General features: G+C 44.4%; 1 protein-coding gene across 1 annotated transcript in view; it reads right to left on the bottom strand.

The window, feature by feature from the left end:
• Nucleotides 1-3,379: 3,379 nt before the first annotated feature.
• The window catches only part of si:ch211-236l14.4 (SITS-binding protein), a 77,082-nt gene continuing 56,316 nt past the window's right edge, over nt 3,380-24,145 (bottom strand). The window contains exons 3-10 of the mRNA XM_046365127.1: nt 22,133-22,340; nt 21,525-21,675; nt 14,844-15,050; nt 14,140-14,384; nt 13,921-14,057; nt 12,147-12,268; nt 5,376-5,555; nt 3,380-4,417 (exon numbers count right to left, since the gene is read on the bottom strand). Of these exons, the coding sequence (XP_046221083.1) occupies nt 4,241-4,417; nt 5,376-5,555; nt 12,147-12,268; nt 13,921-14,057; nt 14,140-14,384; nt 14,844-15,050; nt 21,525-21,675; nt 22,133-22,340 (1,427 nt within the window). The 3' untranslated portion in view covers nt 3,380-4,240. The remainder of the gene's footprint in view (nt 4,418-5,375; nt 5,556-12,146; nt 12,269-13,920; nt 14,058-14,139; nt 14,385-14,843; nt 15,051-21,524; nt 21,676-22,132; nt 22,341-24,145) is intronic.

Raw genomic sequence — 24,145 nt, 5'->3', positions numbered from 1 at the left:
AAACTAAGGGTAAGGGATAAAGCTAATCCCTGGTTCACGCATGAACTATCAGAAATACTTCTGGAGATAAATGTAGCTTGGGCTAAGGCTAGGATGACCGAATTTAAGTCTGACTGGCAGTCCTTCAGACGCTTGAGAAATATGTCTATGCCTGGTTAAAAAGGCAAAAATCGACATACTTCTTGAACTGGTGAGAATCCAGCTGCCTTCTGGAAGGGAGTCAAATCTCCGAAACAAAACTCCATCCCCTCATTACTCCAGCATGTTATGACAGCCTCTGTTCCCATAACAGATAAGATGGACATTTGTGATGGACATTTTTAGTAACCACTTTGCCCTTGGTTTTATAGCTTCTGAAAACTCTGATTCCGCCTCGAGCCAGGTTGCAGAGAACAATACATTCCCAGATACACATTCCTCATTTCAACCATTGGATGTCTACAGTATGTACTAGGTTCCTTATTGAAGATCGATGTAAAAAAAAAAAAAAATTTGCTGTAGCTGACTCACTCGATCCCTTTCTGCTGCAGATTTCTGCCCCACTTAATGCAGAATCCTTATCCTATATTTTTTACTTGCCAATTGTTTCTGGAGTTATCTGGAAAACGGCATAAGTCCTCCTCCTACACAGTCCTCCTGACTTGGATAACTACCATCCAATTTCCAAGCTATCTTGCCTTGCCGAAGTTTTAGAGTCCCTGGCCAACTCTCAGCTTGAAACTTTCTTTACTTCTCATTCTATTCTTGATGACCATAAGTCTGGTTTTAGACCCAAACATAGCCCTGTTTCAGTGGCTACACTTGTCTTAGATGATGTGCTATATTTTTTCAAACGTAAAAACATGTGTACTGACCTATTTATTGACCTGTCGAAAACATTTGATATGGTTGACCATGTTTTTACTTGTTCAAAGTTTGTCTGAAATAGACCGTGATCAGGCATCTCGCAATTGGTTCAAGAACTATCTAACGGACAGGACACAATGTGTGCTTACTGACGGTATCAAATCTAGTTTTCTCAATATTACGAAGGTATGCCCCAGAGGGCGATTTTGGGCCCTGTTGTCAACTATTTATGTAAATAATATTGGTCTGTCTGTTAAGACCTGTAACATTCATCTCTATGTGGATTATAGTTTATTTACTTCTGTGTACCTTCATTACAGCAGGCCATTCATGACATCCATCCTGGTTTTGACTCAATTCAAAAATCACTTAGTGATCTTAAATGAATGCTAAATGCTAATAAAAACAAACGTATGTTGTTCTCTAGGTCTCTTAATATTGACCCTGAGGACTTGCATATTTGCTCATTGAATGGAGCCCGAAGTTCCCCATTTAAAAATACTTGGGGGTTTGGATTGACGATAATAAGCTCTCTTTTAAAGCACACGTTGAAAAAACAATGTAGATTGCTTTCTCTCATAGAAATAAATCATTCCTCACTTTGGAAAGTAGAAGGAAGATTGTTCAAGCCACGCTTCTCCCAGTACTTGATAATGGCGATATAATCTACATTCATGCGCAGCCTTTGCTTTAAACTCTTTCGAATCAGTCTATCATTTAGCACTGCGCTTTATCAATGTTTTTTTCCACACCACTGCATTATCTACAGCTCTGTTGACTGGGAGCCTCTGACTACCGGAAGGGCCCAGCGGTGGCTACTTTTTTGTATATAAAGCGGTTCTTCTAACTCAGCTCCCATATTAACTGGAGATCCAGCAATTTTCAGACGCACTCTCTGGACTGGCTGGTTCTAGAGGTCCCGTGGGTCTCCACTGACCTGGGTAAAAATGCCTTTGTTTCTATGCCCCCAGGTCATGGAATAACCTTCAGGCCACCTTGAAATTAGACTCGCTTGTCTGAATTGGACAGTTTAGATTGAGTTTAAGGGGAGGTGATATGTGAGTTGTTTGTTTTGATGACTCTTATTGTATTTATTTGTATTGATATTATTTATTGTATGTTCCTGTTCACCGGGCTCGCTTGCAAATGAGATCCTGGTCTCAAAGGTGATCCACCCTGTATACAATTGGGGGAGGGGCTTGCATTCTTTGACAATAGTCATTCTAATCTGCATCTAAACTGTGCTGCAACGGTTGCCATGACAGCGCAAACAGTACATAGATCTTATTTTTTGGGGCGGGGGGGTTATAATAGACCCAGAACATCCCTGTCTTATTTGAATCTCCATTAAACTGGTGTCCACCTTTAGAGCCAAGGCGTCTTTCTTTAGAGCTTCCTCTGGCTACCACGAAAGAGCACACCAACACAGCAGCAGTGCCAGTAAAACATGACCATACGATTAAAACATTTTAAGACAGACAGCATATTGAGTAGGAGGTTTGAGTGGGCTAAGCTGCTATAAGCAACATCTGTTGCGTATGGTGCATGCTCTTGCTGGGACAGTGGTTTAGGTTCAAGTTCATGTATAAAAAAGGCACTCAAATGGGTTGCTTATACCAGAATAGAGCTTGAAAAGCTACACTATGTATACGAAAGTATGTGGACACCCATTCAAATGAGTAGATTCAGCAATTTCAGCCACACCCGTTGCTGACAAGTGTAAAAAATTCAGCGGACAGCCACAGAATGGGACCACTGAGTGCTGAAGAGCGTACAAAAATGTCTGTCCTCAGTTGCAACACTAACAAGTTCCAAACTGCCTCTGGAAGCAACGTCAGCACAGGAAGTGTTTGTCGGGAGCTTCACGAAATGGGTTTCCATGGCCGAGTAGCAGCACACAAGCCTAAGATCCCCATGCGCAATACCAAGCATCAGTTGGAGTGGTGTAAGGCTCGCCACCAATGGACTCTGGAGCAGTGGAAACGGGTTCTCGAGAGTGATGAATTACGCATCACCATCTGGCAGTCCGATGGACGTTTGGCGGATGCCAGGAGAACGCTGCCTGCCTCAATACATAGTGCCAACTGTAAAGTTTGGTGGAGGAGGAGTAATGGTCTGGGGCTGTTTTTGAAAGGAAATGATAATGATACAGCATACAATGACATTCTTGACAATTCTGAGCTTCCAACAATAGGTTGGGGAAGGCCCTTTCCTATTTCAGCATGACAATGCCCCCGTGCACAAAGCGAGACCCATACAGATATGGTTCGTTGAGATTGGTGTGGTAGAACTTGACTGGCCTGTACAGTTCCCTGACCTCAACCCCATCGAACACCTTTGGGATGAATTGTAACGCTGACTGCAAGCCAGCCCTAATCACCCAACATCAGTGCCCGACCTCACTAATGCTCTTGTGGTTGGATTGGGAGCAACTCCCCGCAGCAATGTTCCAACATCTAGTGGAAAGCCTTCCCAGAAGAGTGGAGGCTGTTATAGCAGCAGAGGGGGGACCAACTCCATATTAATGCCCATGATTTTGGAATGAGATGTTTGACCTGCAGGTGTCCACATACTTTTGGTCAAGTAGTGTATGTTAAGGTTGTAAAGTACAATAAAGAATATTAGCATTATATTCTGCATATTGTTTGAGCATGAGTTGAAAAAATAAGTGCTTTAAAGGAAGGGGTGTCTCGAAGTCTTGAAGTGTGTAAGTGTTGATTGACAGACTTGTTAGCGTAGTAAAGCAATGAAAAAAACTGAAGTTGAGGTACATTCATCATACATCAGCTCTAAGCCTAGGTCAAGTAAAAGCTGTTCCAAAGAATGAAAGAGAAATACCAAGCTGCTTCAGCCTCTTTCATATTAAGCAAACATCTCATTCATTCCTTCCAGGCTCTCCGTTAGCAGAAACCATATTCTTCTGTTTCTTTTACTTCGTTTGGTCTTCTTTAGAAATTCATATCTTTTCTTTTTAAGCGAACGAGGGGCATGCGTTGGTACTCCATGTCTCCATGAGAACCGGCAGCAGTTAAACGTTAGAAATGAATCATATGTAAACACATAGGTTTCTTTCTGAGATACAAAAAAGCAAGAACAGCAATGATTAGAAGAAACAAAAAAGAAGTCCTGAAACAATCAGCCGAGAGGTACAGCAGATTAAAGTTTAAAAAAGGAAGAAGAGAGAAGAAAACGACGTCAATAAAATACAAATCGTTCTGAATTGTAAAGTGCAAGTATAAAAATATTCACATCTAATCTCAAGAAGAAGTCTTGAGCCTCTGTCAATTGTCTTTGTGGAAAAGTGCAACTTGAGAACAGCACGAGTAAAACATAAAATAAAAGATTCCAAACTAGTATCCGGGATAGGTCACGTATAAATCACGTGACTTGAGCCTCAAGATCTCCTCCGTAAGAAAATGGCAACCTCCTCGAGGGCGACAGGGTAGTCCTCCAAGAGAGTTCCCCCGTCGAACACCTGGGCGTTGCGGCTGTCCTGCCACTGAAAGCCCCCGTCGGGCAGGTAAATATTTCTCCGTACTGTCCCCCTCTCTATTACCGGGGCAACAAGGACCTGGAAGAACATAGAAATAAAAAAACAATACATTAAAGGAGAAGTTCAGTATTTTAAAACTTAATGTTAGATGGTTCCTCACCCTGAAAGTAGTTTATCGGCCAGGAGAAACTGTACTCCATGATTTGGTTTTCATTAAACCACTATAAACATTTTCTAACTTTAGCCACCGCTAGCTAAAAAATCTATGGGAGTGATAGGAGCATGCAACACATGTCTATCCCACTTCTGACATCAACTGTAATAAAGAGGCCTAGGGCCTCAGTCTTCTGGGATGGCATTGGCCATTAGTTGACGTTGGTGTTAGAAGTGGAATCCACGCAGGAGACTGTCTGAGATGAATACTGAGGCCCTAGGCCTCTTTCTTACACTTGGAAACCGGGGGGGTCTCCTTCAGTAGGCCCCAAACGGCATATTTAAAAATATTTTTTTTTATTGATCCTTTTGTTTAGACAGGAAAACCTCATTGAGACCCATGCTTCTTTTACAAAAAGTACCCTGCAATCAATCATACAAATGTACAATTCCAACGCAATAAAAACATACAATATTTACAAGCAATTTAAGAAAAGTAGCTTCATGAAACGACCATAAGAAAAAGAAAAACTATTCTCAGTTTAAAGTTACCCTAGCGGTACCAAAACATCCAATTTGAGAGAGTTCTGGAGATCACTGAAAAAGTAACGAAAAAAAAAAAACGAAATGCAGATCTACCTAACTCCCAAAAGGATCTCCAGAGTTGGCCATCTCTGGGACCGGGTCTGGTAGCTCGTACGTCTGTAGGTTAACAATGAAGTAAGGTACGGCTGAAGTTCGTGCAAGAGGGCTTTATAAACGGAGAAGTTGTACCAGAATTTATGCAATAATAATGTTTATTATCGCTGTGCGTCCTTCGATCTTAACCAGCAGAATCAGAACATGTATAAAACAATGCCACGTCTGAGTGTCATTCGGTCACCTCGTCTCCGATGAGGAACTGGTCATCAATGGTGAAGGTCGCGGGGTCATCAGGGCTGAGCCACCACAGGGGCCGGTAAATTGGGCTCCCCGAGGTCATCCAGTCTTCTGCATACCTCGTCACCAGTGGAACCACAAAGTCCTGGTGCCACGCGATGAGAGCCCGTGTCAAGTTCAGCACCTAGGGTGGAGGGACAATCACATAGAAATACACAGAAACAACATACTTTTGAACAATCATTGGAACTGCCAAAGCTCTAAGCAGTACTGAGGGCCAGTCTTAAACCAGATTTAGCCTTTCCCACTGGGCAAAAACTGATTTGAATCAAAGTTGTTTTCAAGTCATTTCAACAAAAGAAATATAATGTAATGACGTTGAAACAACATGGAAAACTGATTGAATTTGAAAAAAGTCATTAACGTAAGGGACTTTTTTCTTCTTCCCCCACCCAACTTTGAACCAAAATCCAATGACATGGTGACATGTTCTGTTGATCTCACATGAATTCAGGTTAGTTGACAACTAAATCAAATGTAAATCAAAAATAGAAGTTGAACATGTCTGTGCCCAGCACTTTCAGTGGAGATTTTTCTTTGAGCATGTATTTTAGTCCAGGAGTGAGCTTCATCTGGCTGCTGAAACTGGTCCTCAGTGTACATTAAAGACCAGTAAATGCATTTGAGTTGAGAGAGAGGTGGGCCAATTTCAGCTGTCCTTCTCAGACATGCAGGAATAAAGAACAGAGCATTGTTAACATTGTGGTCTAACAGTGTCCGTCTCCTCTCTCCGGCTCGGGCCAAACCTCTCGGACATTCCAGGAAGGGTCACACACCCGGGTTAACGTCCTCTCCAGTCTCCCGTGACGGAAACAAAACCCAACCACAAACATAAAACTATGTATTTTGACAAGGGGGGGAAAACATTTGTCGAAATGAATGTGGAAGAATCATAGCCTGGCTAAGACTGGAGCTCTAATTGAGAAAACAGGCATGCGGTGTAAACCATGGTTGTATTCCTATTTGGACTCAAAACGGTGATTGATGTAACAGTCCCTGAAGGGTGTTGCGCACACACACACACACACACACACACACACACACACACACACACACACACACACACACACACACACACACACACACACACACACACACACACACACACACACACACACACACACACACACACACACACACACACACACACACACACACACACACACACACACACACTATGGAGAATAAAGATAGTCCAAGGTATTTCTCACGACAACACAATAATAGCAGTCTGACATATCTACTGTAATTTGTCATGTGTTATATATCCAGCAGAACACCACTTTAATTCAAGCTCTCTGAGACACAAATGACACCCTACTTCCCATACAGTGCACTACTTTTGACCAGAACCACATATGGAGGAAAAGGGTGTCATTTGAGATACAGCCAAGGACCGACATGGAAAAACTGCAGTCCCTCAATCACTAACTGACCAATATTTTCACATGTCCCATTTCTCCATAATTGTCATGCAAATGATGTTTCTTTCTGGATATTTTCTCCCTCTCTTCGCTTCCCAAACGTGGAAAAATGAGTTGATCTCCCTCAGCCCTGTCACACTAGTCAATTACACATGGGAACCTTAATGACGGTAATAAAGTCTTTTTCCAAGACTTGTCCTCAAATTCATTATCATTCCTGCCGAAGTGGCTCGCGTCATGGCCCGAGAGTGAGAGAGTCATAAATCTAGAGGAAGGTCCTAATGTCGACCAGATGGACTCCTAACCACAGGTGATACTGGGCCGGAGGGAGGGAGGGGGCCAACCGATTGCTCCCATTGACAGAAGGGGGAAAACACTCTTTCACCACCATCATCACCTCACCCTCTATCCTGTCTAAAAAGATACTGTGCTTTGCTTAAGGAAAAACCTAGCCACCCAATCCAGACAATTCCACCCCCTCGCTTCCACTACCACAACCCCCAAACCCTAACACTATCACCCCACCCACCATCAACCCCCGAAAAGCCACTGGGCCTAGCTTGCGTTCTAAATAGTAGGCTCAGTGGGTATGCAAAAACAGAATAATAAATAAGGGGATGTTCCAAAATGAATTAATTGCAGGGAACAACCCAATTGTGCATTATATGACAACTTCTTAGTATGGATAAGCAATAGTATGTTGAACATACCCTATTCAAAGGAATTTAAGCATTTTGTCTTGCCCATTCCCCCTCAATGGCACACATACACAATCCATCTATCAATTGTCTCAAGGCTTAAAAATCTTCTTTAACCCGTCTCCTCCCCTTCATCTACACTGATTGAAGTGGATTTAACAAGTGACATCAATAAGGGATCATAGGTTTCACCTGAATTCAGCTGGTCAGTCTATATCCTGGAAAGAGCAGGTGTTTTTATTGTTCTGTATAATTTGTGTGTTTGTTCCGTTTCTACTAAACAGTATTCTGAAATAGACATTGGACAGACACTTCAACACTTTTGTAAAAAAATACATCAGAAGGAATGTCTTTTTTTTTGTGCCATTTATGAACGTGATATTCAATGCATTTTAAATAGCTAAATGATCCATGGTACATCCATCTTCAAACAATTCCAGATCAGCTGGCATTTTCAACCTGTCCCTGACTGAGTCTGTAATACCAACATGTTTCAAGCAGACCGCCATAGTCCCTGTGCCCAAGAACACTAAGGTAACCTGCCTAAATGACTACCGACCTGTAGCACTCACGTCTCTAGCCATGAACTCATTTGAAAGGCTGGTCATGGCCCACATCAACACCATTATCCCAGAAACCCTAGACCCACTCCAATATGCATACCGCCCCAACAGATCCACAGATGATGCAATCTCTATTGCACTTCATACTGCCCTTTCCCACCTGGACAAAAGGAACACCTATGTGAGAATGCTATTCACTGACTACAGCTCAGTGATAACACCATAGTGTCCTCAAAGCTCATCATTAAGCTATGGACCCTGGGACTAAACACCTCCCTCTGCAACTGGATCCTGGACTTCCTGACGGGCCGCCCCCAGGTGGTAAGGGTAGGTAACAACACATCTGCTGCGCTGATCCTCGACACAGGGGGCCCCTCAGCGGTGCGTGCTCAGTCCGCTCCGGTACTACCTGTTCACCCACGACTGCATGGCCAGGCACGACTCCAACACTATCATCAAGTTTGCCGATGACACAACAGTGGTAGGTCAAATTACCGCTAACGATGAGACAGCCTATAAGGAGGTGGCCAGAGACCTGACCGTGTGGTGCCAGGACAACAACCTCTCCCCCCTCAATGTGATCAAGACAAAGGAGATGGCTATGGACTACAGGAAAAGGAGGACCGAGCACGCCCCCATTCTCATCGACGGGGCTGTAGGGGAGCAGGTTAAGAGCTTCAAGTTCCTTGGTGTCCACATCACCAACAAACTATCATGGTTGAAACACACTAAGACAGTTGTGAAGAGGGCACGACAAAGCCTATTCCCCCTCAAGAGACTGAAAAGATGTGGCATGGGTCCTCAGATCCTCAAAAGGCTCCACAGCTGCACCATCAAGAGCATCCTAACTGGTTGCATCTGGTTGTATGGGAACTGCTCGGCCTCAAGTGACTACAGAGGGTAGTGCGTACGGCCCAGTACATCACTGGGGCCAAGCTTCTTGCCATCCAGGACCTCTATACCAGGCTATGTGTCAGAGGAAGGCCCTAAAATTGTCAAAGACTCCAGCCACCCAGTGATGTTCTCTCTGCTACCACATGGCAAGCAGTACCGGAGCGCCAAGTCTAGGTCCAAAAGGCTTCTTAACAGCTTCTTCCCCCAAGCCATACAACTCCTGAACAGCTAATCAAGGGGCTACCCAGACCCCTCTTTTACGCTGCTGCCGCTACACTCTGTTTGATATCTATGTATAGTCACTTTAACTCTACCTACATATTACCTCAATTGCCTCGACTAACCTGTGCCAATCTTCATTGCTATAGGCCCATTGATATCAGTGACCAGCAATGTTGGACTGGTCGTCGGGAGCACCGGGACATTTCCCATTGGCCTGGGGGTCGTTTTGGCCTGCGGTGAATTGTTAACATGACCAGCACTAATATAGCAAGCAGGAATGAGTTGACGGAGAATCCACACATGGGGCGCGACTCTCACTCACTCGCTGCAGTGTCCCCGCGCGAGGGTGCGCGCACCAAAAATGACATCAGGTCTCTCCGCGACGCACATAGCAACCGTCTACCTGCCTCTCTACGGATAACATGTTAGACAAGTCGCACGGCAAAATGGACAGTCAGAAGAGGAAAGGTGGAGCAGAGAGGGAGAGAATAAAAAAAGAGATGTTCACCAGTAAGGGACCAGGTCAGTCAAAAACACAAGCTAAACCACACACACTGACACACACACACGACACCTAGCATGACTAGCTAAGTAGCCTAGCTAATAATAGTGACACGTCTTACGTCTTCGCGGAGGAATTATATCATAGCAATGAGTGCAACATAGCGATCATAATATGACAATGAAGGCAATATGTTTCAACTAGTAAAAAATAGTAAACCTAAACTATGGACTTGCCAGCATTCGGTCATGACTCATGCCACATAAGCTAGGAAAGTGCACATACACTGTACAGAGAAACAGGCTACAGTAACGTATCCATAATACATCCATGAACGTGACACAACACAGGCAATGACAAAGATCATTAGCACCATTAGTACCAGCATTACAAGTTACAATAATATACAGTTCTGGGAAAAATTAAGAGACCACTCCAAATTAAGAGGCCACTCTTCATTTTTTTCCAGAGCCGTATTAATGTAGCCTACTGATACACTAATGATTATGATGAGTATGATAATAGAGTCTTTTCTTCAAGTTCAGAGCCCAGTACAGAGAAAATAGAAAATAGAAAGGGACAGCGAAAGCACTGAACATCCATTTGATTACTTTGCCCGTCCTCAATTAAAAGGATTTTGACTTCTTTTTTCAGTACCACAAACAAACCCCTCAAAGAGTCATTCCCAATGTATTCCACTTCAACGATGGCACAAACAGAAAATGGCTGACAATACAAGGGAAGTAACTCACTCCTTGTTCTGCTCAGTATGTCTTGCATTCGCAAAACCTTCAGTCAGTGATAGTGCATTTGTCAAAGGAGGCCTGGAAACATGCCCATCAGAAAGTACAGGAACATAGAGAAAGTGCAGAAGCCTTTTTCCTTAGAGCCAGCAAATCCGTACCCTTCTGAGTGATAAGCAAATGTCAGTTCAACGAGACCAGGTCAGAAAGAGGAGGCAGGTCATGGTACGTGTGATTGATGTAGTTAAAATTATTGGAAAATGTGGGCTTAGCTACAGAGGACACAGACACGAAGCAGCATATAACTTGGAAAACATTGCCGACAATCATAGCTAGTGTTTTGAGCTTATATTGTTACTAGTGGTAATTACTTCCTGGTTACGCTGAAGGAGCTATGTTATGACTCTTCCGTAACAGGCTGACGAGGGTGGAAGAACATTTGCTGTGAGTCAAAGCTTTTGTACAGAGGCATGTTTTTTGGACTTTTTGTATTATGCTTACTTACACTGTTGTAGCTTATGTTTAAGTTCTGTGAATGTGTGTGAAGTTTTTTTTACTACTTTTGATATGCTTGATGCTTGAATATAAAGGTAATCATTTGAACATTTGAGCTAACTCCGCATATCTCGTTCTCTTTTTAAAAAGTGTAGGCTAATTGTTTGGTGTGCCTAGCCTTGTACATTTGTATGGGCTTTGATTGGTGTATTCCTAGTGAGTTTATGAGGGTGCACCCATAGCCATAGCATATCTTGAAAACTCAGTGTTCAGATAGGCTACATGTTGGTCAGTCCCAAGTGTTTGTATTTTGTAATGTGGAAAGCTTTCTTCCCAGATGAACATAGTGGCCAAATTTATAACTAGCTTGGAACCCGTTAGTTACATCAACAAATAGGGTTAGCCTACAAAATTACAGGTCTGGTGGTTTGCGTGAACAGGGTGGCCTGGGATGGAGTCAAATTCCCGGCCTGAATTATTGTTTCAGTCCGCCCCTGGTGACCAGACACCCTGAGACTACCCTTGGAGCCCTAATCCCTTGTTTTCCTTGCCCACTAGGTGAAGTGTATATTTCTGATGTCCATCAGAGAGGTAAGGACGGGGAGTGATCCAGTATCATGCTGGGAAATAGGGAAGGCAGAGAGAAAGGCCTAGGTTTGGATAGACCCAGGGACAATGTGCTCAATGTACTCTAAACACTTCCACAAACACACAAAAGTGACTGACAAAAAGACAGACAGATGGACTGATGGACGAAAGCGGTGTGAAAAGGGCTGAGTGACCCAGAGGCAAAGGGAGAGGCTGCTGGATCAATAAACACACTATCAGAATATCAGGCCTCCACAGAGCACACACCGTAACCCTAAACACACTAGCTAAACTATCCTATAAGAATGAAAGAACATCTCTCAGGCACATCGAATTGGCCAAATTCACTCCCCACCTCACAACTGTGTTAGGAATGTGTGGTGGTGAGTATGTAAAAAGGTCTTCGGTCTAAAGTCCCAAATATTGTAGTCTTCCAGGAGGTCTGAACATTTTGGGTGTTTGAGTGTATGACGGTTCAGGGTTGCATTTTCGAACGAGGAGTTTTGAAAACCCTGGGAACGTTTTTGAAATGTTGACAACCTATTTGGAGACTTTATGGTGTCTTGTGAGGGTGGTGTTCACTCACCCGATCTTCCCCACAGACCCAGGGAGGCGTCTCGAAGCTGATGACGGGGAGGAAGGCTACAATCTGCAGCCACCTGATGAACAGTTCCTCGTCAGTCACCAGGTCCCCAGATAGAGAACCACCTGGAAGAAAGAAAGAAATAAAGAGATGGGCGGGGGTGGGGGTGGGGAGGAATATGAAGGGGAAGGGGGGAGTTAGAATTTAGCAAACCAGCTTGCTATGCCCATTTACTGTAGAGGTAGACGGACATTTCACTGAAGGCGTGAAATCCAACTGTTATTAATACAGCCTTTTAGTCTGAGAGGGTGATAGAAGTTAGTGTGATTTCCAGCCCATCTATCCTTCCTCTCTCTGACACATTTCTGTTTTCTCAACATCAAAGTAAATAGTTGTCTGATATGTTCCCTAACCGGAATTCAGAGTATTTTGGGAATATGTTTTTTTTTTGCCAAAGTCCAAGGATGTTTCACCTTTGGGAATGTGCAGTCGTCCAGAATTTCAAAGGTGGTCCAATGGATGTTAATTTAAATAGAATCAAGTCTGACTGCACACTTTATGGCAGAAATAGCAGTGAACCCATGACTAAACCATATCAAAATAACTTCAAATCAAGTCATTGATCAACACAATTCATTCAAGAGATGATTTGGGCGGCCTCCTGAGTGGCGCAGCGGTTTAAGACACTGCATCGCAGTGCTTGAGGCATCACTACAGACCCGGGTTCGATCCCAGTGTGTCACAGCATCGTCCGGGTTAGGGGAGGGTTTGGCAAACCAGGATGTCCTTGTCCCATCGCGCTCTAGCAACTACTTGTGGCACCTGCAAGCTGACTTCGGTCACCAGTTGTACAGTGTTTCCTCCGACACATTGGTGCGGCTGGCTTCTGGGTTAAGCGAGCAGTGTGTCAAGAAGCAGTGTGGCTTGGCAGGGCCGTGTTACGGAGGACGCATGGCTCTCGACCGTCGCCTCTCCTGAGTCTGTACGAGAGCTGCAGCCATGGTACAAGACCGTAACTAAACTAAAGTGTGGATTGCAGTCCCTCCTTGGGCAAGGAAACAAATATGCTAACATGTACATTTGCTGAACTTTCCCTTTATGCAGGACTATCCAAACAATGTAAAAGCAGTGAGCATTTGAATCAGACTTAATGTATTATTTTTTAACATTTTTTATTTTACCCTCTTTTTCCCTCCAATTGTGTGGTATCCAATTGTTAGTAGTTACTATCTTGTCTCATCGCTACAACTCCCGTATGGGCTCGGGAGAGACAAAGGTCGAAAGCCATGCGTCCTTCTGAAACACAACCCAATCAAGCCATACTGATTGTTAACACAGCGTGCATCCAACCCGGAAGGAAGACAGCCGCACCAATGTGTTGGAGGAAACACCGTGCACCTGGCGACCTGGTCAGCGTGCACTGCGCCCGATGAGACAAGGATATCCCGGTAGCGGCCAGCTGCGACAGAGCCTGGGCTCAAACCCAGAGTCTCTGGTGGCACAGCTAGCACTAGCACTGCCTTAGACCACTGCGCCACCCGGGAGGCCCCAGACTTACTGTCTTCTATAGACTATTTCAGGGTATAACTGACTGATAGTTCTGCTTAAAGGTATGGGATTGATAAATTGATTGATGAATAGAGCGAGTGAGCAAATTAATGAGTGAGTGAGTCAACATTCACTCGTTTGCTTGCTTGATCACTAGCAAGAGTGTGAGTGTCTTTGGTACAACAATCTGAACTGACGGTATAGTGATGGTGAGTAGCTGTGGTATTACCTACTGCGTCGGGAATGAGTAAGTTGTACCCCAGCAGAGTGTGGTGCAGCAAGGAGGGAATGAGGCCCTTCAGTCCAGAGGAGCTCCAGTCAGACTGCAAAGGAGGCATCCGCACAAACACAGGCTTGTGGCTCGACCTGGGGGAAGAGAGATAGATGATAGTTATGCATATTGTCAGTGTATTGTGAGTGTGTGTGTGTGTCCTCCCTCAGCCCTCACCTAGTCCCTGCATTCATGATAGCCGACTCTTCTATCCTGGCTGCCACATCTGCCAGTTGGCCAATATACTGGTCTCCCCCGCCTAGGTCCAGCGGGTTCCCCTCTGCCCCCTCCAGATGGATGGACTCCATGCCCAGACGGGCCTGCAGCAAGCCCACCCGGTCCAGGAACCAGCTGACCGCCTCTGGGTTGCTGATGTTCAGTTTCACGCAGAACTGCCCTCGCCACTGGGTCAGCACAGGCACCTGGAAAGAGAGAGAGTAGATTGGGCGATATGTCATTGTATGGCCTTCACATACGTAAAACATTAGAACATGCCTGACTTGGACAATACCTGAAGAAGACAAGCAGGAAATAAACACCACAATAAATATCAAATGCAACGATGACAGTTTTTTTCTTTTTATCTTCCAGATAACCACCCGCCACCCCATCACAACGGACACCTCCCTCGGTCCAATGGATCACCCATTTACACTCGTCGAAAAAAACGGTGCTGAGTAGAACCATATAGCGTTCTTCGGCTTGTCCCGATAGGGGAACCCTTTACAAAAAAAACTTCCAAAAAGGGTTATTCAGATGAAAACTGTTCATGATAAAAACCCGATCCCTTCGCAAAGAACCCTTTTGTAATCCTTTTTTCTGAGTGTAGAGGTCCACCACTCCCCAGAGCAGGTGAAGGTTGGCTGGGCTAGGCTGCTTACCAGTCGCCCCTGTGGGGCTACGGGGAGGCTGAGCCAATAGGCCTCAGTGCCGTCCAGCAGGGACTTGTGGAACTGGGTGGTGTCCACGCTCAGGAACGGGGACAGGGTGATGGAAATGTTTAGAAGCTTGATCAGTGAGAGGTCCCTGAAGTCCCTGGTCTGTCTCTTGGATGTCCCCCTTTTCCTGCTGGTGAGGTAGTCTTGGTCCTGTAGGGAGAGAGAAAGAGATATTGGAGCAGAAGACTGGAAGAGAGACAATGCAGGATATGAACTGGGAACTGAAGAAGACCATGTCGGTCCAAACACTGTGATCATATCACCTCAGCTTCATAACAAAAATTGTGTTTGGGAGCAGCAAATCAGTGAGCGGACTTTTCTTCTCTTTCTTTCTCTTTACTCGTTGAAAATTATAACCTGAATGAAAACAAGATGTTGCCGCTTTGCTAACTGACAAAGTTTCCATTTTTTTTTGTTGAAGTTACTTGTTTAGTTAGACATAATCTTCATCACTTCAATAAATACATTTCAAAGTAAGACATGTACAAGAACAGCTACAGTATCAAATAACAATAATACTACTGTTGAAAAATAACCAAGAAAGGGACACTGAAGGACACCATTGGTTGAAAAGAACAGAAGTTCCACTATTCTAAATTCTACTATTGAGTAAAGTAGCTGACTCATGCTGCCTTTGGACTCTGTGGCTGCTATAACTACTAAGTAAAGATGTAACTATGGCGATATGACCTCGACTGTTTAACATCTCGTTTAATCATCTGGTGATGGGACGTGAGAAAAAAAGGGCGAAGGGGATTTCTGCTTATGTAATGGCATAACTAAGAAAGCCTTTTTATAAAAGTTGACCTTTTGAGCTTGACCCCATGAGGTCAACCATTACACAGTAATTATTACACTATTTGCCTATGTAGACACTTCATAAGCAAATATCATGAAGGGTAGAAAAAGGGTTGTACCGTATTTGACAGAGCAACAGATGTAAGGACTGAGTATAGCTTGTAAATGTAGCTTGTAAATTATTTGAGAAATATCTACCGATATGTAGTGCTTATAAAGACTATGAATGCTCTATAAAGTCTTTAGTCCCTTATAGTATTTATCATACTAGCTAGCTGTAAGTAGCTCTCTATAAGAGCCTGTGCTGAATGACTAAAATGTAAAAGTGCAATTGAATAATGCTTATCTAACAAGAATGTATGATCCGATTGTATTTTGTTTGGCCAACCTTACATTACACAGAGTTTTTTCAGCAATAAAGGCAGAAACCTGGCAGTCCTATTTATATCCCAATTCGCTCTACGCCAAGTGGTTGTTCCAACTCAAGAGTCCGTTGTATAAAGCTAATATGGAAACTAGAAAATGAAACTTGTGGCTTGACTGATAACTCATGAATACTTGTAAAAATGTAACGAGAGAGAAGCATAGTCCTTGCAGCAATTCATTGTTGCCGTTCACATTCACACTTACGCTACTTTGCCAATCGTGCCAAAGTTTCATACGCTAACTGTACCCCTGGATTATTTTACGTTATTAGCAAAGTGAACTGGGTGGCCTCAGCAACTGTAGAACGCCCTTTGATCAAGTTGAAAAAAAAACTTTAAATCCGCTTAAGAGACGCTCTTGTTCTGAATCTAAAAAATATTATCCTTCTCTTTCTCTCACAATGTTTCTTTCTCCATTATCCTTATTTTATTTCACTTCTTGGTCTATCTCTCCGTTCCTTACTTTCTCCACCTCTGTCTCCCTCTCTCCCTCTGTTTCTGTCTTTTCCATCTCACACCCTCTATGTCCCTCTATCCGCTCCCTCTCTCTTTTCCCATCTCTCTCTCTCTCTCTCTCTCTCTCTCTCTCTACTCTCTATCTTCCCTCCCCATCTCCCTTCCATCTGTGGGAAAGTGACTGTGGAGATGGAACGCGAACCTGGTGTGTTATGATAGACAGTGAATTTAGAATAACAGGAGATGAACTGGCGACTCCTCTCCCATGTAGCTGAGGCAGATCACTGCATTAGCTAGGTGTCAGTTTCAACTAAACTAGTTTCTCTTGGCTCCCTGCCCCGCCTAGCCCAGCCTCAGTCAAACATCTCGGCTGTCTGACTATCAGCCGGGGGCATAGGACTATTTTTCTTCCTACAGATGTATTTGTTTTTAATGAGATCAAAGTATTGCAGACACCGGGGGGTAGTACCTGACCAGCACAACCCAATAACTACGCCGTTACACCAAGATATCAAATCAAATGCATTTTTTGTCGAATACGACCTTACTGTGAAATGCGTACTTACAAGCCCTTAACCAACAATGCAGTTTTAAGAAAATCGAGTTAAGAGAATATTTACTAAATAAACTAAAGTAAAAATAATAATAAATAAAGTAACACAATAAAATAACAATAATTAAGCTATATACAGAGGGTACTGATACTGAATCAATGTGCAGGGGTACAGGCTAGTAGAGGTAGGGGTAAAGTGACTATGCATAGAAAATATGAGTAGGACTGTAGGACATCTCTTATGACAAAAATAGCTTCTGGACATCAGAACTGCGATTGCTCGCTTAAATCTGGACGAAGAGTTCTTCTTCAATGAGTTGGACGGCAGGGATATAATACAGACACCCGACCAGGCCCAGATCTCGGTTATTCGCTGCAGAAAGAAACGCAGATTTCGTGGAAGGAGATCAGGGTGCCTTGTGAGGATCAGGCAACGAGTGGCTAATCTGCCCATGTCTTCAATCCTGCTAGCTAACGTTCAGTTGCTGGAAAATAAATGGGATGAAATGCTCATCCTACGGGACATTAAAAACTGTAATATCTTATGTTTCACCGAATCGTGGCTGATTGACAACATTAAGAACATGGCGGGTTATACACTCTATCGGCAGGACAGAACAGCAGCCTCTGGTAAGACACGTGGCTGGGGCCTATGCATTTATGTAAACAACAGCTGGTGCACGATATCTAAGGACGTCTCGAGGTTTTGCTCGCCGGAGGTAGAGTATCTCATAAGCTGTAGACCACACCATCTACCTAGAGAGTTTTCATCTGTATTTTTCGTAGCTGTCTACATACCCCCACAGTCCGATGCTGGCACTAACACCACACTCAATGAGCTGTATTCCGCCATAAGCAAACAGGAAAACGCTCATCCAGAGGAGACACTCCTACTGGCCAGGGACTTTAATGCACGGAAACTTAAATCAGTTTTACCTCATTTCTATTAGCATAACTGTGCAAAAAAAATGTCAAACATTTACTCCACACACAGAGACACGTACAAAGCTCTCCCTTGCCCTCCATTTGGCAAATTTGACCACAATTCTATCCTCCTGATTCCTGCTTACAAGCAAAAATGAAAGCAGGAAGCACCAGTGACTAGATTAATAAAAAGTGGTCAGATGAAGCAGATGCTAAACTACAGGACTGTTTTGCTATCACAGACTGGAATATGCTCCGGGTTTCCTCCGATGGCATTGAATAAGTGCATCGATGACGTTGTCCCCACAGTGACCGTACGTACATACACCAGAAGCCATGGATTACAGGCAACATCCGCACTGAGCTAAAGGCTGGAGCTGCCGCTTTCAAGAAGCGGGACTCTAATCTGGAAGCTTATAAGAAATCCCGCTATGGCCTCCAAAGAACCATCAAACAGGCAAAGCGTCAATACAGGAATAAGATTGAATCGTACTACACCGGCTCCGACGCTCGGCGGATTTGGCAGGGCCTGCAAACTATTACAGACTACAAAGGCAAGCACAGCCGAGAGCTGCCTCGTGACACAAGCTTACCAATAACCTCTATGCTTGCTTCGAGGCAAGTAACACTGAAACATGCATGAGAGCAATTAGCTGCTCCGGCAGACTGTGCTCCGCAGGTGTTCTGAGAAAGACCTTTAACCTCTCTTCGGTAGGGGGCAGTATTTTTACGTCCGGATGAAAAGCGTGCCCAAAGTAATCTGCCTGTTACTCAGGCCCAGAAGCTAGGCTATGTATATAATTGGTCGATTTGGATAGAAATCACTCTAAAGTTTATAAAACTATTAGAATTATGTCTGTGAGTATAACAGAACTGATATGGCAGGCAAAACCCAGAGGACAAACCATCCCCCAAAAATGTAATTCAGCCTACCACTGTTTTCAGCGGCTGTCACTTTTATTTGAAGGCGTAAACCTCCCAATTTGCAGTTCCTAGAGCTTCCCCTAGATGTGAAATAAGCCAGAAATTGTAGTTTTTCTAGGTGGCTCCCTTTGTGTGGAGTGTTTCCAAATGCGTGGAAGAGTTCTTTTGTATTTTTCTCCGGTAAAGACAATAACGATTCTCCGTCTTAAATGTTATCGTTTATTTACATATTAGGGTACCTAAGGTTTGATTATAAACATTGTTTGACTTGTTTGGAAAAGTTTATTATTAACGTTTGGGATTCATATTGTATGCTTTTTGATGGACGGAAACTGGGTGGATAATTGACTGAAGGGCCCCAGCTAAACTGAGTTTTTATAGATATAAAGAAGGACATTTTCAAACAAAAGGACCACTCCTTTTGGAGTGCCAACAGAAGAAGATCATCAAAGATAAGGCATTTATTATATCGCTATTTCTGACTTTTGTGTCGCACCTGCATGGTTGAAATATGTTTTTCATGCTTTTGTATTTGGGGCCCTGTTCTCAGATAATCGCATGGTGTGCTTTCTCCGTAAATCCTTTTTGAAATCTGACACAGCGGCTGGAGTTAAGCTTTATTTTGATGTATTACACTTGTGATTTTATGAAAGTTAAAAATGTATAATTCTGTAGTTTAAATTTCGCGCCCTGCCATTTCACCGGATGTTGGCCAGGTGGGACGCTACCGTCCATTAGAAGTAAACAGGTAAAAATTCACAAGGGCACAGGGCCAGACAGATTACCAGGACGTGTACTCCGAGCATGCGCTGACCAACTGGCAAGTGTCTTCACTGACATTTTCAACCTCTCCCTGTCTGAGTCTGTAATACCAACATGTTTCAAGCAGACCACCATAGTCCCTGTGCCCAAGAACACTAAGGTAACCTGCCTAAATGACAACCGACCTGTAGCACTCACATCTCTAGCCATGAACTGCTTTGAAAGGCTGGTCATGGCGCACATCAACACCACTGTCCCAGAAACCCTAGACCCACTCCAATAAGCATACCGCACCAACAGATCCACAGATGATGCAATCTCTATTGGACTAAACACTGCCCTTTTAAACCTGGACAAAAGGAACACCTTTGTGAGAATGCTATTCACTGACTACAGCTCAGCGTTCAACACCATAGTGCCCTCAAAGGTCATCACTAAGCTAAGGAACCTGGGACTAAACACTTCCCTCTGCAACTGGATCCTGGACTTCCTGATGGGCTGCCCCCAGGTGGTAAGGGTAGGTAACAGCACATCCGCTACGCTGATCCTCAACACAGGGGCCCCTCAGGGGTGCATGCTCAGTCCCCTCCTGTACTCCCTGTTCACTCATGACTGCAATGACAACAACCTCTTCCTCAACGTGATCAAGACAAAGGAGATAATTGTGGACAACAGGAAAAGGAGGACCGAGCACGCCCCCATTCTCATCGGCGGGGCTGTAGCGTTCCTTGGCGTCTACATCACCAACAAACTAACATGGTCTAAGCACACCAAGACAGTCATGAAGCAGGCACGACTAAACCTATTCCCCCTCAGGAGACTGAAAAGATTTGGCATGGGTTCTCAGATCGTCAAAAGGTTTTACAGCTGCACCATCGAGAGCATTCTTCACGATTAAAGTCTTATGGCTTGTGGGTAGAAGCTGTTAAGGAGCCTTTTTGGACTTAGACTTAGCGCTCCTCTACCACTTACCGTGTGGTAGCAGGGAGAACAGTCTATGATTTGGGTGACTGGAGTCTTTGACAATTCTTTAGGCCTTCCTCTGGCACCACCTATTATATAGGTTCAGGATGGCACGAAGTGTGACCCAGTGATGTACTGGGCTGTACACACTAGCCTCTGTTGTGCCTCATGGTCGGATGGCGAGCAGTTGCCATACCAGGCGGTGATGCAACCTGTCAGGATGCAACCTGTCAGGATGCTGCAGATGTTGCAGATGTAGAACTTTTTGAGGATCTGGGGACCCATGCCAAAAATGTTCAGTCTCCTGAGGGGGAAAGGCATTGTCGTGCCCTCTTCACGACTTGTGTGTTTGGACCATGATAGTTTGTTGGTGATGTGGACACCAAGAAACTTGAATCTCTCGACCCGCTCCACTACAGCACAATCGATGTGAATGGGGGCGTGTTCGGCCCTCCTTTGTCTGTAGTCCATGATCATCTCCTTTGTCTTGCTCACGTTGAGGGAGGGGTTGTTGTCTTGGCACCACAAACACGCGTCCGAACCTCTCGATTTGTTTGTGAGGTGCTGTTGGGCTAATAAAGTTTGCTATACTACCTCTTATTTTGAAAAAACTTTTTGGGGGTAGCCTCGAGCAGGACTCAAACCTGGGTCCAGCGACTGTCAATCAAACACCTAGGAGGGTCAAAATGAAGATGAGGGAGGAGGATATGGTAACACTTTATTTTTCAGGCCGCTGCTTACCAGTTAGAAACTGCTTGTTATAATGGTAACCATTTGGGTTGAATTCTTTGACGTAAGGAGAGGAGATAAGGGACATACCATGTCGGCGAGGAGGGCGGTGGAATGTTCGTTGAGGCTGATGGCCCCCTCTCCCAGCTGGTGTCTCCTCAGACGGTTGGAGAAGGTCCTCAACTCCCTCTCTACCTTTGGCCCTGAGTCCACACTGGCCAGAAGCTTCCAGAAAGGCAACCTGGATGGGGACGGATGGACAGACAGATAGATATTTGGTCATGTAGACCGGAATTCGAACTGGAGATCACATGCATACGTTTTTGACATCAATGCGTTATGCATCAATTATGCGACTGCTGAGTTAAAGCACAGGCATCTCAAGTTAGGATTCCAACTGAAATGGACATTTGTGAGATCTCGTTGGGTTTCAAACAATCCGCGCTAGCTGACACCCACATAGCTGTTGTCTTGGCAGTGTTGAAAGTGGAACTGCGTTAGAGATGTCAGATCCATAAGCGGCTACCGGAGTTATACCAATCGTAGACATTGCCTGAGGATGCATCTAGTCGTGTTATAAATAGGTAATGTTCTCCATCCATAAGTTATCACACATAGCTAGATTTTATGTTAATTGTTCACTGTCTATCTATCTAAATGTAATACAATTTAGGAAGACGAAGATGAGGGAGTTGTACCATAAGACGTCCATGTTGGGCAGCTCCCTGCTGGGCGATGAGAGCTGCTGCAGCGCCTCCTGGTGTACAGCCCTGATGTTGTGGCCCACACACACAGTGTACTGAAGCGGGGTGCGCTCCAGGCTGGAGGGAGTCTGTAGGCAAAAATGCTGTCGGCTCTCCATTCCCACCTGAAGAGGAACATCTGGGGACACCAGCACTGCAACACCTGGAGGAGAAAGAGAGAGAGACTCAGGTTAAGATCTATAGTAAATAAACAAGGAATGTCAAACCCTATGTCTTACCAAAGGGGGCTGTATAGGAAAAAGCATTAAAATAAGGTTGCTGCCCCTGTTATCGCCAAGCCTATCTCCAACCTTTTTAACCTTTCTCTCCTTTCTGGGGAGGTTCACATTGCTTGGAAGGCAGCCACGGTTCGTCCTGCTGCCTCAGTTTGTATGATGGCAATTTGCATATACTCCAGAATGTTATGAAGAGTGATCAGATGAATTGCAATTAATTGCAAAATCCTTCTTTGCCATGCAAATGAACTGAATCCCCCAAAAACATTTCCACTGCATTTCATCCCTGCCACAAAAGGACCAGCTGACATCATGTCAGTGATTCTCTCGTTAACACAGGTGTGAGTGTTGACGAGGACAAGGCTGGAGATCACTCTGTCGTGCTGAGTTCGAATAACAGACTGGAAGCTTCAAAATGATGGTGGTTCTTGGAATCAATGTTCTTCCTCTGTCAATCATGGTTAACTGCAAGGAAACACGTGCTGTCATCATTGCTTTGCACAAAAAGGGCTTCACAAAAAGGGCTTAATGTCACGCCTTGGTCATTGTATTTTGTGTTTTTGGTATATGTTTGGGTAGGCCAGGGTGTGACATGGGTTTATATGTTGTGTTTCGTATTGGGGTTTGTAGTAATTGGGATTGCGGCTGATTAGGGGTGTGTCTAGTTAGGCTTGGCTGCCTGGGGCGATTCTCAATCAGAGTCAGGTGCTTGTCGTTGTCTCTGATTGAGAACCATATTTAGACAGCCTGACTTTCGCATTGTATTTTGTGGGTGTTTGTTCCTGTCTTAGTGTTGTAGTCACCAGATAGGCTGTAATAGGTTTCATGTTTCGTTTGTTGTTTTCATATACAGTTATTTCATGTACCGCGATTATTTTCATTAAAGTCATGAGTAACCTACACGCTGCATTTCGGTCTGACTCTCTTCATACAACAGACGAACTTCGTTACACTTAATTGCTGCCAGTAAGATTGCACCTAAATCAACCATTTATTGGATCATCAAGAACTTCAAGGAGGGTGGTTCAATTGTTGTGAAGAAGGCTTCAGGGCGCCCAAGAAAGTTCAGCAAGCACCAGGACCATCTCCTAAAGTTGATTCAGCTGCGGGATCGGGGCACCACCAGTGCAGAGCTTGCTCAGGAATGGCAGCAAGCAGGTGAGAGTGCATCAAAGAAGGGCAGCAAAGAAGACACTTCTCTCTAGGAAAAACATCAGGGACAGACTGATATTTTGCAAAAGGTACAGGGATTGGACTGCTGAGGACTGGGGTAAAGTCATTTTCTCTGATGAATCCCCTTCCCGATTGTTTGGGGCATCCGGAAAAAAGCTTGTCCAGAGAAGACAAGGTGAGCGCTACCATCAGTCCTGTGTCATGCCAACAGTAAAGCATCCTGAGACCATTCATGTGTGGGGTTGCTTCTCAGCCAAGGGAGTGGGCTCACTCACAATTTTGCCTAAGAACACAGCCATCCTCCGAGAGCAACTTCTCCCAACCATCCAGGAACAGTTTGGTGATGAACAATGCCTTTTCCAGCATGATGGAGCACCTTGCCATAGGCTAAAGTGATCACTAAGTGTCTCGGCAAACAAAACATCGATATTTTGGGTCTATGGCCAGGAATCTCCACAGACCATAATTCCATCGAGAACTTGTGGCGAGGCGGGTGGACAAACAAAAACGCACAAATTCTGACAAACTCCAAGCATTGATTATGCAAGAATGGGTCGCC

This window comes from Oncorhynchus gorbuscha, linkage group LG01 (assembly GCF_021184085.1).
Source record: "Oncorhynchus gorbuscha isolate QuinsamMale2020 ecotype Even-year linkage group LG01, OgorEven_v1.0, whole genome shotgun sequence".
NCBI lineage: Eukaryota > Metazoa > Chordata > Actinopteri > Salmoniformes > Salmonidae > Oncorhynchus > Oncorhynchus gorbuscha.
Note: the sequence above shows the minus strand (reverse complement) of the source record. Positions and strands in the feature narration are given on the sequence as shown.